The 19068-nt window shown below is 41.5% G+C and overlaps 2 protein-coding genes across 2 annotated transcripts in view; one reads left to right on the top strand and one right to left on the bottom strand.

Moving 5' to 3' along the window:
• Positions 1 to 10101, top strand: part of Hus1-like (Hus1-like checkpoint clamp component) — a 24673-nt gene extending 14572 nt beyond the window's left edge. Inside the window, exon 8 of the mRNA XM_070537713.1 lies at positions 9920 to 10101. Within this exon, the coding sequence (XP_070393814.1) occupies positions 9920 to 9951 (32 nt within the window). The 3' untranslated portion in view covers positions 9952 to 10101. The remainder of the gene's footprint in view (positions 1 to 9919) is intronic.
• Positions 4847 to 19068, bottom strand: Sgf11 (SAGA associated factor 11kDa). Its single transcript, XM_070537714.1, has 11 exons — positions 18615 to 19068; positions 18178 to 18293; positions 18037 to 18050; positions 17777 to 17945; positions 17512 to 17594; positions 16319 to 16378; positions 14086 to 14160; positions 13957 to 13982; positions 11938 to 12056; positions 10541 to 10704; positions 4847 to 6929 (listed from the first exon to the last, which is right to left on the bottom strand). The coding sequence occupies exons 1-11, from the start codon at positions 18681 to 18683 to the stop codon at positions 6796 to 6798; spliced, it is 1029 nt and encodes a 342-aa protein (XP_070393815.1). The 5' UTR covers positions 18684 to 19068; the 3' UTR covers positions 4847 to 6795.

Genomic DNA, 19068 nt, shown 5'->3' with positions numbered 1-19068 from the left:
ATCTATGGCCGATATCTCTCACCTCTGGCACAGGAAAGCTTATAGAGCATGCATTCCTTATCAGAATAAACAATTACCCGGAAGAAAACTAAATATATCCAAATACTATGTTGGGCTTTCTGGCTGGACTTTCTACTCTGGACGTTATGCTGCAAATCAAGCAGCAAGTGCTAGGCAGTAAAGTGAGGTCCACCAGAGCTATATTAGGGTTGGATCTTAAGAAAGCATTTGACAAAGCAGCACATTCAGCCATACTCAGTTGGGTCAGCAATCTAGACCTAGGAGAAAGGGCACACAATTACATTCGAGACTTCTTAACAAATACGAAGTCTACCCTCGCCATGGGGTAACTCAAGTCTGAGGTCAGGGACGTGGGCAGTTTGGGTATGCCTCAAGGCTCCATGATATCGCCCACGCTCTTTAACCTCATTAGGATAGGATTGTCGTAAAAGCTCGAGGACATTGAAGGAATCAATCACTCCTTATACACGGATGATATTACCGTGTGGATCTCGCAAGGCAGTGATGGAGAGATAGAATAGAAATTACAGGAAGCGGTAGATAAAGTGGTGTAGATAAAGCCCCGTGCCCCTTACAGGCACGGGGCTTGAACGCTTTCCAGAGAAATCAGAGCTTCTCCTTCACAGACCTACCCTCAAGGGCAGGCCGCCCAAGGGATACATCAAGGAGAGAGAGAGTACGAGGAGATAGAGATTCATACAAAGAATGGTGGCGCCATCCCCATTGTTAAACAAATTAGGGTCCTGGAACTCAACATTGAGTCGAAGAGAACTAACGGCAAAACTATTGGAAAGCTCGTTACCAAGGTTACTAATGCCATTAGATCAGGAGAATCATGAACAGGTATCAGGGAATGAAGTAGGCTAGCATTGTTAAGCTCATTCACTCTTTTGCTCTTAGCCACATCATTTACCTAGCTGCGTACCTTAACTGGTACATGGCAGAAAAGGACAATACACTCGCAATACACTCGCAAGGTAAGCTTTTAAGCAGGTCATAGGCTTACCCAAAAGCATCAGTACTGAGAGATTAATGCAGCTGGGCATGCATAACACCTTAGTACAATTGATTGAAGCTCAAAAGATAGCTCAGTTGGAAAGGCTTGCCAGCACCCGGACTGGCAGAAGCATACTCAATATATTACGAATTAATTACCATAACCAGCAAGGACCCAAGGTTCCATTGGCCAGAGAGATTAGAAGCAGGATTCAAATCCCAAATTTACCCAAAAGTATGCACCCGGAATTCAATCAGGCTGGAGAACGAGCAGAGCTAAAGCTCTACTCAAACAGTATCGCAATGACAAGGAAGCGCTATTTGTGGACGCCGCAGAGTATTCAAATCAGCAAGCATTTACAGCAGTGGTAATTAATACAAAGCAAAAAAGCATACACACGTGCTCAATCAAAACCAGGTATTAGCGAACATTGTACATGCCAACTACCAAAATACCTACCAACTCGCCCAACAACAAGTTCTACTAAACAAAACCAGGTATCTGAGGTTGCGGAGGAAGTTGCCATCGCTCTGGCTATCGCTTCTCCCAAATATAGATACATAATTAGAGACTCTCAATCGGCTATACAATTACGCCAGAGGACGGATATCGGCTGAGCCTGCAAGAATACTAAGCAGTAAAGCCAAACTCATATCATGTGAGGAATTTCACGACAAGAAAATTATCTGGTTTCCAGCCCATACAGCGTGCGAATCCACCACCACCCCCAACTTTAACGAGTCTGCCCATTGTGATGCGCCAGGACTTATTAACCGCACCCGATGAGGGGGGAGGGAGGGAAGGCTTTTGACTGAGAAGGAGATGGAATTGAAGGATAGGGATAGACTCTTCTCATTCAGTGACATTACTCAATTCTATAGAAAGTCGAGGTGTATATATCCACCTCCTAGCCCAAAATTGGATATTTTTCAGGTGGTTGACTGGAGGCGCCTTCAAACCAGAACTTACATGAACCCGGTACATCTTAACCGCATGTTTCCGGAATTTTACCCTGATGCCAAATGTAAATTATGTGATGATAGAGGAGCCATCCTAGAGCGTATACTCTGGAATTGTGCAATAGTTCAGAGGAGAATTGCAGTCCTCCCCGGATGAACTAGAGGCGTGGTGGAGAGCCGCATTGACTAGCTCAGGTCCTCAGGACCAACTTTGGGCCATCCAGCAAGCCCGGGAGGCTACCGAGAGACAGGACCTCTCTGCTACCCCCAGCGTGGCCTAGACCCAGGCCATCAATTGCCGGATAATTAATAAAGTTGTCACACACACAAGCCAAACTTTATTTTGCTTTCAGCCTAATATTTTGAATCCAGTGAAAATCTATTACTGCATGACTGCCTAGATGGCATGGCTAAGGGTTATTTTTGGGTGAAAAACAAATGCAAATGTTTCGTAGTGGCCACATGGCACAGCAGACGATGCACATAAAAAAGTAGAGGCAAAAGTGGTGCCAACTTACAACTGATCCATTAATTCAGTGAATGTACTAGGAATTTTTTTTAGGCCATACAGAGCTTTTAAAAATTGTCTGTGGCGAATAGTATACCGTACATTCCGGAGTGTAACTTGCACCCCCCCCCCCCTCCTACACACACACAATTTTCGCGAGTTTCAAAAAGATTTGTATATAAGTTGTACTGGCATATAAGACGCACCTATTTTAACTAGGTCAGCAAGTTGGCACTTGCGTGGCTGCTTGCTGCCACTTTATTGTGACCTCAAGCAGGTGAGCTGAGAGTCGAGTTTCTTTTCCCCCTCTCATCTAGGACACCGTCAGTGATGGATCAGTGGGGTCACACACTATTAATCGTGACCTTGAGTAAGATTACTGGCAATTTTGAGCAGGCGTGATCAGCCCATGCGCTGTGCCCAAAAGAAGACAGCACGTGAAAGATTGCGGCTTGATAAGCATGGTTGCTTCATGCTTGCTTGACGGTGAAGCGCAAATGCCACGTCACTCAAAGGTGGCAGCGAAAGGCATGACAGTTGTGCTCTCCCTTAGCCCAGTTTCAGTTTTCAAAGTGAAATTGTGTGGAATTGATTATGATGCAGAAAGTAGCAGCATAGCTTTTTTAATGTCTGGAACTAGCTATGCTGGGGTGACTGGCTTCAAAACACGATTTTATGCACATATAAGATGCACTGGTGACAGTTCTGAAAAAAAAAAAAAACTAGACTTATACACCGTAAAATATGGTAATTCGAATTTTAACTGAGTTTCTCGTAGAGGTGAATATTACTAGCACAATAATTTGAAATCCATAATTGGCTAATTAACAAAGCTTTACTATAAGTTCCTACTAGTACTTCATTTTACTACTTAAAGGGACACTAAAGCGAAACAATAAATCAGTTTAGACTAATGAAGCATTGTTTGAGAACCCTGCAGGCAGTCAGTTAAAAAAAGATAGATTGATTATTAGATGAGAAAATGAAGGTCCAAGTATCAGTATTTGAATTTCGCCCCAAAACCCCAGCGCCGGTACGTCAGCGTGACGTTGGTGATTCCAAAGTATGTTTTCGCATTTGGGCCGCATTGGCTGAATAAAGGTTTTCGAAACTTGCCATGTTTAATATTTGGTTCCTTTAGAACACAATGTGGTCCATCTGCACTGCTATATGCAATTAGTAAGCCCTAGAAGACATCATCAAAATCCAAGGCGTCACAGCCCCCAGGTGCGGGAACTTAAGTAGGCGTCGCCACCCGTATTTCGTTCTTGCGCTCTTTCTGGCTTACCAAACGTCTTGTTGTAAGAGTGGTGTTTTTGGTGTTGTAGAACGGCAATTTACTGATGCAGAAGAAAACATTTTTCACTTTAGTGTCCCTTTAAATTACTTTACAGCTCATATTGCAATTTACAAATTATAGCCGGTGAGTTAGCGAGGCATATCCAGTTGGAACGAATTCTAAAGACAGCATTGGTTTAGAAATTTGCACCGTCAAACTTCCACTAAAAATGCGCAGTTGTTTCATTTGCCTTTTTTTTTTAAGAAACGCCATTTTATGAATTCAAGCATGAAATTAGCGGGACCACCAATGTATTTCGTTGGACACTTCGGGAATTAATATCTCAAACTGGTGTTATCCTGAAAAAGTGTTCCAAGTTGATATGCCTTGTGGACTCAGTCTACAATTCTTAAATTGAAATATGTCAAAGTAATTAGTTAGAACTAGAATTACAACAGAAATTTTTTACGACTTGTCATCATCATGGTTGCAAATTCCTTCTCAATGTGCACTTTCAGTCACAGAAAAGTGACCGACTAGTGTCAGTAGTGAGCTGACTGCACTTTGTTGTCAACATTATGCTCTACTGTACCAACTTGCATTAAAGGCCATCTGCAATGAAATTTTTGGCCACGTAAAAAGCCTGGTTTCAAATAGTATAGATACAAAGCAGCCCCCGAGTGATATGCGTCTTGTAAGGCTTGCAAAAATAGATGTTCTCGATAACAAAATTGAAATTTTCCGTTATTGCCAGAGGTGACACATAAGATTGTACAGCTATGAGATTAGCCATTGCCTGTGGTGTGCTGAAAAATCTTGGAGGCAATGTGCTAGGACTTTCGTCATACCTGCCAACCACGTTATCCGCTTAGGTGCATGTAAAGACTTCCAATAACGAAATTAAGACAATTACCAGCCCTCCAGCTTCAAGATTTCTTTAGCAGCATACACTACTCGTAGCAATTTTAGCCCAAGTGAAATTGTGTTGTAGTTGGCATTTAAGGTGGTTGCTTGACGTTACGAGGCCCTGAGGCCGTATTTCTTTCTATTGAAATCAATGGCTGAGCATGGTCAGAACATGATGGCAGTACAAAATGAGGCAACTTTATTCACGCATTTGCCTTTCCAAGCATACATGATCCCATGTCAACACACTCCTGTGCATATCACAGTTGGAAAGAAATAATGAACAATCACACAGTGTTCACGTTGCCGAGTTGACCAAATTTCAAAATTTGCACACAGTGTGGTACTGTTGCATTGAAATCAATCTGCTCTGATCTTGCACATGGTGCAGTTAAGTATTTTGTTTCTGCTGTTACATGCACTGGAAAAAAAAAAAGCCTTTCTTTTTCAAGGCTAAAAACCATTCCTGTGCATGTTGTCCGCTGGGGGCCACCACTATGGTACTGCCACGTAAAATGCTTTCCTGTGGTGAAGAACAAGTACAACGCGCCGTCGTTGGGGACGAAACTGAGAAAGGCTTTTAGTGTTATGTTCTCCAAGACGTTAAACTCAATTTATGTGCATGTTACGTGGCAGCAATGTTTTCTTTCCACACAGCTGGTGGTCGAACATTTTTAAAGCCTTCCTTCCACTTTCTACCAGCTTTTTCTTTTTCCTGGTGGCACCAAGGAACATCTTTTAAATGAAAGAAAAGGGTCTTCATACTTGAAAGAAAAAAAAAAAAAGGACAACTTAACAAACGTAACGCAACAAACAAAACACAAACTGTGGTTACTGAAATCAACAGTGCCACTTTACAACAACAGAGATTCCGACAGAACACATGCCTTTCCACCCAAACACACACTTTTCGTGACCTTGTCGTTATGAAAACGAAGAGAGAACAGGCTGGTTGCCGCTGCATATATCACAGACAAAAGAAATGTGAGAAGATGAAACTAGTGTCCACAGGTCCCATCTTCCTGGAGTGGTAGAAAAAAAAGTTGTTACACCTGAGTAGTAAGTCTCACCCTGCCCACATTGACAAGTCACAATGACTTCCTTCCCCTCTTTGTTGTCTTTGTATGAGAACAAGGGAAGCAGAAAAACACAAAATGTGCAAGAATAGTTTGCCCTCACATTAGTTAATGGGAGAATCGTGCGCACGGAACAAACAGCCTAGCAAACTGCTTGTGCTCCTCAGTCCCTCCAAGCTCAGATTTGGTGTGCCACAGGGAGCATGTCAATGACTTCATAGTTCTTTCCCTACCTCAGCTTTTAGCTGTGTGTGTGCTTTCTAGTGCTACTAAGTTGCAGCCTGTACCAAAAAAAAAAAGAAAGCATGATAGGCAATGCCACAACACCGAACAGGTACAATGCACCAGGATGTTGAACTTCAATAACCGTCATGGCAAAGAAAAGCAAATGTCATTCGCTCTGCTCTGTGCACTCTCATCTATGCTGCAGTTTTGTGAAACACGAGGACGCATTACAGCACGACCCATACTGAGGCGGGATGCTTGAATTCACAGATGGAAAAAATAAATTCCCTTAACAGCACGTAATGTGCTTTTGCTGTTACACTCAACACAAGACGAGCCTTTTGATCCATTCACAAGCAACCTGCCAAAGTTGTAGATGTTTTGTACCCATAACAATGCCCAGCATTTCATAACCTGTGGGAGGGAATAGCTAGATGTACACACCATGTAAGACAATTCACACTAATGCGGGGAGAGTTTTGCACAGGGTGACATGGAACCACCACAGCCATAAATACACATACTAGAATTGTGTCGGCACTACAAGGCCACCAGCCTCTGCCTGCCGACAGGGCAAACACTGCCCGGAGAACTTTGCAGGACAGCATCAGGAGGGTGCTGCTTTCCTTTCTCTGCTGATGCGACCGGTTTGTGTGGTTGACTAAACGAGTAGGCAGCCAATGGAGAGTCCCACATCCCTTTAGGAAAACAACACATAGCAGTAGCAAGTAAGGTGGGAAACGTCCTTCACAGCAGCACGCTAGGATGAGAGGAACCACATGGGGGCAAGATGTTTGGCACTGGGGCACGCACACCCCTCCCAGTCAAAGCAGGTCGGAGCTCATTGGGTCAGCAGCCACGCTCGAAGGGCCACTGCTGCTAGGCCGAGACTTGTTGGGTTTCTTTGTTGAGCTGCCAAAAGGCTGCAGACGTTTGTCCTTCTTTTTTCCCACTGCTCCTGCCATTGTGAACATGCGAGGTGCAGAATACTTTAATTTCATTCATTCTATTTCAACATGCCCCCCACAGCATCAGTTTGTCATAGCATAGACTTGGAGCATTTGAAATTATTTCCCACAGTGTCTGTGAACATGAATGATGAATCTGTTAGCAAGACACAGATATCGCATGTGTATGTTGCCTCCCACATTATGGTGCTCAACCTTGCATCTTTTCTAGCTTTCCTTTGTGTGATAGGCATATGACACACAAAAGGATTCAGACAAGATAAAAACCAATAAAAACTTAAAAGTTGCTATCACAAGTCAAATTTTATTGATGAAACAGGCATTTGACATGCAAAAAGCTTGTTGTATAGTATTGCAAGCAAGAAGCACTTCTCAGTTCTAGGAACAGCACTTTTGAAGTAACCACATTTACTTGCATAACAATTGCACCCCTGAAATTTTGTCGTCAAAAATTTTTTTTTCTTTCTTTTCCGCGTAATGATTGCACCTCAAACTTGCCGCAGCGATATGTTGTGTGCCAAGTCTAGCTAATGATAACTGCACTTACCATCTGTCATATGCTATGCGAACGACTCTTCAAGACATACCAAGCGGTCTGCATGCACCAAACAGATTCTTAAGCAGATGCCCCATTCCATTCATTCCTTTCATTACTTCCATGATAAAAAAAAAAGCAATATCTACAACCAAACTTGCCTTGGCTTTAATATTTGTAGGCTTTATAATGGTTGTGGTGAACAACAACAAAAAAAGGTGCCTTTCGATTCCTCTCATCTGCACTCGTGCGCATGCAACAAACCGCGAGCGGCAACGATAATAGCCACGTTCACATTGATATGTTAGAACTGTATCCTATGCAGACGCCGATGCTTGTAACACAGCTAGTATATTCACCCATCCTTAGCAGAGACGTGCCGTATTAGGATTGCAGTGATGACAAGTGCTGCAGCTTTCACAGCATGCCCGCCATGTTTTTCTATGTCACTTGCAGCTAAGCGCGCTCATCTCTGTTTCTGTCCCCTCAAAGTGGACATGGCTACGTTACCGCCGCAAACTTGCTGATATTAACGATATTATTCATTACTAATATGGAAGAAACTGCTTCAATGCACGTAATGTACTCGCAAGAAAAAAAAAATCGTGCTTGGCACGTTCGGCATGCTCCGCCGGCCACCATTTTTGTTTTGGTGTCCCGCACTGTTACAGCGGCAGCCGCCTATTTGTTGACCTGTTGTCATCCTGCAGCAAATGCGGGATGGAAAAAAAAATTCTTTTTGCGGAAAATTCACCCCGCGTAATGATCGTACCCCTGAATTTGCGTCAATTTTATTGACAAAAAAAAAAAGTGTGACCATTGTGCAAGTAAATACAGTAACCTCAATATAACAAAGTAAATCTAAAGTTTCTTGCTCACAAAAACATGCGATGAATATATGTGTGTAACGTATATTGGATATAACGAAGCTTTCTCGTGTTGGATGCAACTGTTATACGCTGACAATTGACCGAATTTGCACACGAGATAGTGTGTGCGCCAGACAAAAGAAAAACAATAGATTGTATATCTATAGACTTCAAGAAGGTGTTCGACACTGTACCGCACTGTTTACTTCTTGAATGAATGACCGTGTACGGCATTAATTCTCAAGTCATTTCATGGGTTGCTGATTACTTGACATTGCGCCACCAGTTCATTAGTGTTAATGGTGCCTGGTCCTGTTCAGCGCAGGTTAACATCAGGCATCCTACAAAGTTCGGTGTCGGGACCGAAATTATGCCTAATATATATAAATGATATAACTGAAGGTATAGACTCTCCCATACGGCTGTTTGCAGATGATTGTGTTTTGTACAGGGAAGATGGTGTTGCACAGGACAAACTTTTTATCCAAAGTTACTTGGATAAAATTAGCAACTGGTGCGTCTGTTGGCATATGCAGTTGAGCCTAAATAAGACAGTTTACTTGGAATTTACTCGTAAAAAGGTACTCTCTGAAACTTCATACACGATTAACAATGTCAATATAGTTAATGTTACTGAATACAAATATTTAGGAGTTTATTTCACCTCTAATATGAATTGGCAGCGACATGTTGACTACCTAACAGGGAAGGCAAACCAGAGACTAGGGTTCCTTCGCTGGAATGCCAAAAACTTTAATACGTCAACTAAAGAATTGCTTTATAAAACATACGTGCATTCTGTTCTTGGTTACACATGTTGTTTGGGACCCCCCAACAGTGCGCAACAGAACAAAACTTGAAACGGTACAGAATTTAGCTAGCTGTTCAATTTGTTTCTGGACGTTGTGATAGAAACTTCAGTCCTATACGCATGACATAATTATTGCAATGGGACACACTAAATTGTCAATGACGCAGACTTCGATTAAAATTTTCTCATAATGTTTATCATGCAAAAGTTGGTATTGCCAGGAATATTTATATAAAAGAACCTAACTATCATTCCTATAGCGTTGAGCATCAGTATAAGGTATTGAAATTTACGTGCAGAACAGTTATTCCACATTTTTTTTCCTTATAACAATGTGTGAATGAAATCGATTAGATAAGTCTGCGGCAATTACATCGTCTAATGAAATCTTTTTTTGCACTTGTCAAATAATTCTTTTTGAATTTGAGTCAGTGAGCATTCGTGCCACCTCCTGTGATCCGTACTGTATATATCAGGCTTTTTCTTGGGATTTATTTGTGTCTATAGCTGTTGGTATACAGTAAGCCTTTGTTCAGTACTAATTTACATTTCCTTTTTAGTGAGTTCATTGTATGTTTATTACTGTATACATTTCTACTAATGCACTAGAGTATGCTCACCTGTCTTGATTGATTGTTAGGATGTTCTTTGCCACTGTTATGTGTGTATGTTTTCTTTTTTGTTCTGCTGCTCGTGCTTGCTACCACGCTGTATGCATTGAGATCTTTTTTTATCTCCCCACCCCCATTGCCCCCCTCCCCACAGTAAGGCCAGGCCATAAGGCGCTCTGGGTATGACGTAAATAAGGTAAATAAATGAGGTATATATAATATAACAAGGTTAGGCTTCATAGGCTGCAGTAACACCATTGGAAAAGTGTAGACTGCTGAGCGACCAGTATAAAAGTAAAATGTTTCACCTCAGTCATGACAATAGCACTTTAGATGCTGTTCTCACATCAATAAACAAGTTTTGCCTGCTGGGTGACCTCGTGGGGAACTTTTTCAGTGCTTTTTTTGCTACCAGCAGGTGTAAATGAAAGTGGCCTGTGCTAAGAGTGGAATTTGTGTAAGTGGTAGTACTAATGAAAATGAGTTTTTCTGCAGATTGCCCATGAAACAGAAAACACTTTAGCAGACATGTATATTGGTTGCTAGATAAAAGCCACATTTGGCCAAATAAAAAGACCTCATACGTGTAGGCGTTACAGCGCCTAGGTTGTCATTCATGCTTCTGTGGCTTTTTGTTTAGACTTCTACTGATAACCATGCCCTTTAGCTGTAGTTCTCACTTCAGTGCTTCACCACTGTGAAACAGAGTATATGCGTTTTCTAAGTGAAAAGGTTAACCCTACCACCAAGTGTTTTGCCCAACCAACATACTCACCATTGTTGCTTTGGAAGCTACTATCTGCAGGGGAGGAATTGGTAGAACTGACGCTTTCCCACATCTGCCCGATTGTGTCATGCAGTGCGTGGTTGTCGGCCTCGTCAAAAGTGTCCACGTCAATGTGCACTTCATCACCAGTGTCTGCAGATAGTGTGCTGCTTCTGTAAGAGGATGGGCGGGGAAATTATGGAAGAGGGGATGAGAAGAGGAAAAGTACGCCCATGCTGATGAGTTTTAATGACCAAGGTTGTGCGAGTGTTTGTGATTAGAAATACTAACTGAATAGTACTCGTTATTTAATTCATATTTAATTTGAAAATTCACTATAAAAAACGTAATTATGGGGTTTTACGTGCCAGAAGCACCATCTGATTATGAGGCATGCTGTAGTGGGGGACTCCGAAAATTTGGACCGCCTGGGATCAAAGTACATGGGTCGCTATTCAAAGTTGTAAATATTTGTTTCTGCTGAATATAAGGGGGCAACATTTATTGTAGTCTACAAGGAGAAAGCCAGGTGCAGGTGGCTACTGTTCTGAATGATTCTGTGGCATGGAAGCCGCAGTTGCTGCAGGCAGGCACTAGTAGCTGCACAAACACATGGACGTGCGTCATATTCGACTTATGAGAAACTTTTACTATACAGACACTCCTACTAATCACAATATGTTTAGGCATGCATTACTGCATCATTGCAGCATGTTGTGAACTTGTCAAAAAAAAAAAACTGCACCTTTGAAGTGCAGGCAGTGCAGCAAGGTACTGCACACAGACACTATGGTTTTATTAGCTCGACATACAAATGAGGACTTGCCAGTTAGAGGAGAAATATTTTTCGAGTTTACCTAAGCCGATTCACCTATATTTACCAGTTCATTTGCTTCCTCTGAAATCTGCAGGCTCCCTGGAACTCGGTTTGGTTATTCTTCGTGTACCACGTCAAATTTCGTGGGGTAAATGAACTATAACAATGTAAAACAAAAGTGGAGTTGGGAATGTGCAATATCAGTGCGTGACTTTTGGACAGCCAACAGAGTGTTCAAGATTTTGTTATAAGCTACAATGGCGAATGCACATAGTCCAGCCATTTACAAGCAAATGTTTCACTGTGCAGTTGCACATGTCAACTATGCTACTTTTAAGTCATTGCAGGCATCAGTAGCTTACTCATCACAGTTGTCAGGTGTAGTTACAATGTGGAAAGCTGACTGCTTCCCTGTCTCATCAATGGCCTGATTTGTTTACTTCTAGAGAATTGATTCATGGTTGGCTAATTTTTTTTGTGTTTGATACATGACAACTATGACCCTCATGTTTCAAATTATCCAGCTGCGCACATGATGCTAATGTTAGTAGCAGTGACTGTGACAATCTACAAACAAAATGGCTCGTACCCAGTGCCTTGATTCAAAAGGAACTGCCTGACTGCTTTGCGTTGCTCGTCCGTGTGCTGGGGGCAACGCTGAGAGCGTGTGCACATTTTTTTAGTGTGCTCAGAGACCACTCCACACATCTGGAAGCAAGGAGCAGAACAAAGAGCACAACTTCTCTACCACAGGACTTGCAGTTGTAAAATAAAGCGTATGTATAAGCAGTTTTCAGATTATGAGAAAACACTGAAGAGCTAAAGCGACATTATGTTTTAAAGCATAAAATGAAAACACCATCTCCAACAACCAACAGTTCTTTACTGCATACAAACCAAAAAGTATATTTAAAAGAAAGTTCAGCAAACAAACCACCAACTCAGCACTTCAGGAACCTTAAAGATGGCATTTTGGTATGTAACAGTTACAAGGATTGCCAAGAACCCTGCTATGAGCAGAAAAGAGAGAGATGGAAGGCATAGCCAGCAAATGCATAATGACAGGCGATTTAACAGTACAGAACCCATAACACTGCAAATGATGAAGTCGGCATGCTTAAATGAAAAATTAGAATCTGGGGTTTTACGAGTCAAAATAGTGATATGATTACAAAGCACATTGTAGTGGGAGGTTCGGGATTAATTTGGTTACTTGGGGTTATTTAACGTGGGCCTAAAGCATGGTACCACAGGTGTTCCTGCATTGTGCCACCACAGAAATGCGGCCATCCGTGAGTTCATGTTTAGCAGCGTAACGCTGTAGCCACTAACCAATCATGGCATGTGGCATGCTTGGTCTTTTTATGGTACAAGAGGGGAACCTTGTGAACTAAATGGATGCAATTATGTGTGTGCCATGATGATCATAAATTGTACAATGTCACAATAACTGAAATAAGAATATTACACAATGATAAATGGGTATGCCAATTATTGCAAATGTCTACTCTCAGGAAAGAGGGAAAGAAAAAAAAGGAGGGAATGTAGACAAAAGCAACTATTATTGACGCCAGCTTTTACTTTTAAGAAAGAACAACCTCCCTGGCACAAAAGTGTTGTCTACATAAAAAAAAAGGGGGGGGGGGAGAAAAAGTGCCTATATTGAACTAATGTTTGAATCTTGGCTTAAAGGCCAACTGCAATGAAATTTTGGATTGCATTACAATCCTAGTTTTAAATAGTGTAAATACATAGAGCTACCTCGGTGCAACATTTTGCATTTCATGTACGAGTGGCTGCAAGAAACTGACAAGTATGGGTGTTTTTATAACAAAACTGGGAGGGGGAGAAAATGCTGCTACAACCGTTCATTAAAAATGGTGCATAACTCGAAACATTGAGAAACAGTGCAGCTCCTCAACATGACCAAGATTAGGTGGCACCCATGGCGCATTGAAAATCTCCGAGGTGGTGGGCTGGAATTAGAGCCACATCTGCTAACAGGTGCACATACAGTCTGCTTAGATGATATTTAATGGCTGTTAATGAAACAATTAAGACACTTATCAGCCACTTTGTCAATATTGCTTCTATAGTATGTACTACTAATTTATAACCAACAAAAGTGAAATTTGATTGCTCTTGGCCTTCAACTTGCATACTGCTTTAATTTTACACCAGGAATTATTAAGAGCTGCTGTTTACTATAACAGAAAATGCCATAAATGAGTTGAAGTGGCACCATGCAAATGGCAAGATTGAAAACTTGAAGCTCATAATTTCATTCTACCTCAACACAAGCTACTAAGCAGAAAAAAGAGGCAATCCGGTTATTAGAATAAACATGCGCAACTGTTTTAAAGGAGTCAGATGGTGAACACAAAAGAGCTGCTTATCAAAATGTGCAATCGACATTTGTCATACAGTCACTATTCCAAAGAAATACATTCAGATTTGAATATAATGTATCAAGAGCAAGTCAATGGTAAATAAATTCTTACTGCTTGTCAGGGTTACCAAAACTCAAAATCAAAATGCAGAATGTATAAACAAGCCTTGAATTTCATTATATCAAACAGTTGTTTGAAGTATAGGTAAAGCAACTTACCTGGGTCAACAAAGCCTTTCTTTCCTCTGAAATTAATATTGCAAATTGAATTGTACACATTAACCAGTATTGCAAATTTTTCATAAGCCATATTTAAGAAAAGATATGTGCACTGTAACAGGAGCATACCCATTGAAAGGCTTTCATAAGTTGAGATGTTGTTTGAGGGCTCTCCTGATGCACTGCTAGTGCTTGCTTGTTCTCCTGAAATTGTTCAGCAAAAGTTTATGGTTGCATGCTTAAAAAGACAGTTGGGTGGGTTGCCAAGTGCAAGCCATACGGGGCAATGCTAAGTCTTTACAGTCCTTTTTTATGTGGTTATGTATCCATCTTAATGGTGCTTTACAGAGAAATGAGTTATCCTAGACTGGTATAGAAATGTGCATGAGCCAGTCTTACTATACTTCATCTCACAAATCATTTACAGTGCTGCCAAAGGTACGAGGCATACGCAGGCAATATCATTGAGCAGCACAGCATAGTTCCGGGCGCAACTCTCTGATTAAATACAGGATTACAGTTTTGTTTTTGCTTGGTACATGATAAGTCACAGCAATATGTGATATGCTAGGATCTTTGCGCATGCATGTTGTATACCGCGAATTCAGTAGCTGCTGAGCAGACGACGCGACCCGAATGAGCAGACAATGCAGCCCGGATGAACGAATCTCAAGGGCAATTCAGCCTTCCTATTGGCTAAGCAGTTCTGCAGCTTCCACAGTGTTGCAGACAACTTGTGAAATGAAGTATAGCACACATGGTCAGAAAGTCAAAGAATATAAAAAATTACATAGATACGACATACTGTGGGAATCAATTTTATGTGAAGTATATTGCAGGTAGCTTGCTATCCAGCATCATTTGGTGTTCTGCAAAGCATTAACTGATGCACCAATATGTTTGTGTAAGGTGGGCAATTGTAAAGTGAGGTCACTGATTATAGCAGTAAGCCGAGTTTGACAGCATGATGATTGATTTATTGTACTCTGGTGAGGAACACCACAACTTATTCCTTTACGCCCTCGTCCGATCCTGAAGACAATAAAATGTTACACAGCGTCTAAAAGCACTAGTTTAAAAAAAAATGCTGTTATGTGTGATGTGGGTGCCAATCGTCTCAAAGCATTAGCTAAACTAAAAAATTAATGGGGTTTTACGTGCCAAAATCACTATCTAATTATGAGGTACACCGTAGTGGGGGGCTCCAGTAATTTGGACCACTTGGGATTCTTTATAAGTACGCAGATGTTTTCGAATTTCACCCCCATCGAAATGCAGCCACTGTGGCCGGGATGGAAGTGTTAGTTGGATTTGGCATGAGACAACTATGCGTGTGTCCAGGGTCTAATAGGTAAAGCAGCGGGCTATTATGCTTGGGGAATTTGGTTTGAAGCCTACTGTCAGACACAACACTCTTTTATTATAATTTTGTTTTATTCAAAAGATGCAAAAAAAAAAGACAGGTCACATTGATGTGGAAGTTTGCTGTATATAGCACTTTGAAAATTCTCACACTATACTCCGTTCCATACGTAGCAGTCAACGCCGTGGAAACTATGCAAGAAGTCCGGCCAAAAAAAATGTCACTCCACGAGTTCCGTCCATGCTTTGCTGCACGCCAACAGCATTCACTTGCGGCTCCTCGTGAGTGGTGGCAAATAAAAAAACCAGAAAAGAACAACAAAAATAAAAATGTACTAAAACAATGCATTAACAGCCGTATACTACATGTGCTTGTTTTCAAGGATTAAAGCCTGTGCCATTCAATACTGAGCCTATATAAAAGATGGTTGCACACAATTGCAGTAAAAAAACGTCAAGCCATATCCAAATGCAAACAAAGCCACCGCAAGAAGTCTCTCTAGCCTCCACAGTGTTGACGGCTATGTATGGAACGGAGTATAGCTCCTTGCTCGATTACAGAAATTTTGATAATGTGAGATACTATAGTGAAATCCATGGTATCGAACTGACAGTGCAGCAGTTATGGCACGAAATTAAGAACGAAAAGCAAGTTTAGCCTTCATTTAACAGACTAATACTTAAACTATTTTTTCCAAAAAGTACAGTTTTGAAAGCATCGTCGATCAATCTGAACTGATATTGTGTTCCATTGTACTTTCTTTAAGAATGCTAGAGCTGCACACAAACTTTAAAGATCAGGTCACTTACTAAGTGACCCAATCCATGACATACATGAATCCATCCACGAATCGTGACTCATGATTGAAAGGTTCGGTCAGCAACCTAATCTTTCAATCATGCATTTACCTCACCAGACGGTTTACTGTCAAATGCTTCATTTTACCACCAAGCTTGTGCATATGCGTAATGACAATGAAAGAAGAAAGATAAACCTCACCATTTTTAGGTTTCCCTTTGATTCTACGTGTACAGTTCTTATCTTTCCTTTTCTTGGCTGCTGCGCAGTGAAAGAAAGCATATAGAAAACATCATGCCTTTCTGCTTAATAGCAGCAATGCAATGAGCTTGCTTGATTTTTTACAAATACTGGGCAATGTAGTTCTCCAAATCAGCCACAACTTTAGATTATGAACACTTACCCACATATTATCAAACCATCCCACAGAAGCTTTTTCTCCACTATATTGAGTTGAGCACAGGGCCACCTCCTGACTGAAGAAGGCACCACGCTTCTCAAGAATTGATGCAAAGTGTCAATGAAGCGCAGTGACCACTTCAGTTGAGGGGCAGCACTGCCGTCAACTTTCTCGAGTCGAGGTGGAGTAAATGGACGTTTTAGAATACGGAAGTTAGTATCTATGCCACCACTATCAAATTGTGCTTAAAGCATCAACAACATACCAGCTGTTCTTTTCTCTGAAGATTAAAAAAAAAAACAAAAATGGCCTGTAACAGATAGCTCAATTCTTCTTGTTCAGATCGATTTCTTGAAGTGCAGTCCACTTGTATATTACCTGTACAACAAACTCATGCAAAATTATTGCATTACATTAAATTTTAAATAATTACTTCAGGGCACGTGTTGCCAATGCAGAATTGAAGCCTGGTAGCACTGAACTGTCCATCTAGAGCTAGCTTCAAATGTCATGCCCCATTTACTATATTAATCAAATAATTATTTGACATAAAATTTTCTAGAAAACAGTTACACAGCTGCCCCAAAAGCACCACCAGATCAAACCAAGCTTTAAGCCAACATATTTTGTAGCACATTTTGGGTAGCACTTGCACTAAAACTGGTGCTGGTCTTGGGTTTACTATTAAATGGTCTTCAATAAAGCAACTGCATTCTAAAGTGACTGATAAAGATGATTAATAAATCACATTCATTGGCCAATTATAATTGGCCGAGTTTAGTAACCTCCATTTCCTCTTGAAGTCATTTAAGTGGAATGGTAGAACTGCACAAAGCGTTCCAATCAAATTTTAATAGTCGATTTAAGATTTAGAAAAAAAAAACAGACAAGCAGCTGCTGCTAATAATAACAATTATAATAAAAATATTTTTCTTGTCACCTACAATGCACAACTGCACTGCAACATGCAATAAAAAGAAATTTCATTCCTCACGTTTTCGATCGGACAGGTAGTTCCAGTCACTGTCATTATCATAGTCATCTACGTCGCTTTCAGCTCTTCCGGTGTTGGCAATCCTGTAGGGGAAGAAAGTGGTATTGGTGCATTCATCCACACGCGGAATTTCGTCAATTTTGTCAAGCGGAATTTAGAGAATGTTTCATATGATTGGCTAATTAGTGAAAACTATTCATTTGTTTAATCATGCTTGACAAAATAGCTTTAAAAATATTCAGTTCCGCAGAGCCACCTTCCTTACCTTTTGCTTGCGATCCTTGAGCTGTTTCTTCCCATACCCATGCATTTCTCTAGGTGAGGCGCAAAGCGCGACGCAGCCAAATTTCTTTGACAGTTGGGACACACGCATTCGAACTGTTTCTTCAGAGGAACTTGACCAAATACATCCAAGCCTACCTCGTCCACTATTTCTGCAAAGTAGAAAAAAATGCAATAGTTTGCATATCAATTTTTTAGCAGTCACAGCAGTGGACAGCAGTATTGACCGGACGGAGTACGTACCATATTTTTTTTCGCTGCAAAGGAAAGTGGACGGAGAGCATCAGATTACGGCAGTTCACACCACATACGTCATCGCCAAACGGACAGAGAGCGGCTATCTTTTTAAAAAATTCAAATATAACAGAATAAATATTGGCTCACTCATCCGTGGCTTCGTCCAGAAATAAGATGCCCAATTTGACAGACCGGTGAACTTCGAAGCAGGTTCCCAGTATGACGTCGTCCACAAGTTCTTCGAATATGCTCATACTATGCTCCTGAAACGCGCAAGTCGACACGCATGTTCACAATACCGCACGAGCGCTGTGCGCAATTAGACGGTGCACACACCGTGTGACAAGTCGAGCACAACCGACGGAGAGCGTGCAACACGTCGGTGCGCTTTCAGTGTCAGCCTTGTTCACGAGGACACGGCAATGCGCAACTGTCAAAAGTGCGCTTGTCTGCGCTCTACACTGGTATGCTCAGATCGGCGTGTAAAAGCGCCGATCAAAGGATGCGCAACTGTATGCACAAGAAACGACCGAACAGGAGAAGCGCGACAACTAAACAAAAGAGAACAGAGCGCTCCTACTCACGTCCAACACCTTGCTGGAGACAGGGGCATTCGCCGTTGTGCTCGCATTTTCAAGGTGAGGTTGCTGCATCCTTCACATCGACAAAGCCAGAAAAAAGTTCGGGTAGTGCAAGCTACCGTAAGGACTTGGCGTCGATCCTCCTAACGTATCATATTTGGAATGCATACACTTCCCTTACGGCACCACTTTCACAATACGGTTCCATTTAGAACGTCCCTCGGGAAGAGAGGCAAGCTCGCCAACACGGCTGGCATCCCTTCCCTGCAATAAGTGACCAATTGAGTTCACCTGATTAAAAGCGACCGGTGCAACTAGAATTGTAGTTCACTAGGGCTCGGGCGAAAAGGTATACAATTTCGCTATTCTAAAAAAACACAACCCGGCGTCTCCCATCGAGCACATTACAAAGAAGTTTGCGAACGCAGTGTCGACGCCAGCGACGTCTCGCGAACCA

The sequence above is a fragment of the Dermacentor albipictus genome, chromosome 4, assembly GCF_038994185.2.
Source record: "Dermacentor albipictus isolate Rhodes 1998 colony chromosome 4, USDA_Dalb.pri_finalv2, whole genome shotgun sequence".
NCBI classification, from domain to species: Eukaryota; Metazoa; Arthropoda; class Arachnida; order Ixodida; family Ixodidae; genus Dermacentor; species Dermacentor albipictus.
The sequence above is the reverse complement of the archived record's forward strand: the minus strand, read 5'-3'. Positions and strand labels throughout refer to the sequence as shown.

Bases quoted from the DNA above. Each gene is read 5' to 3' on its own strand.
- Sgf11 (XM_070537714.1), bottom strand. From the start codon at position 18,683: ATGCAGCAACCTCACCTTGAAAATGCGAGCACAACGGCGAATGCCCCT. The intron at 17,595-17,776 runs GTAAGGAAGGTG...CTTCCCCTACAG, and splicing joins TCAAGGATCGCAAGCAAAAG to GATTGCCAACACCGGAAGAG. The intron at 12,057-13,956 runs GTAAGTTGCTTT...CCTTGCTTCCAG, and splicing joins GAAAGGCTTTGTTGACCCAG to ATGTGTGGAGTGGTCTCTGA.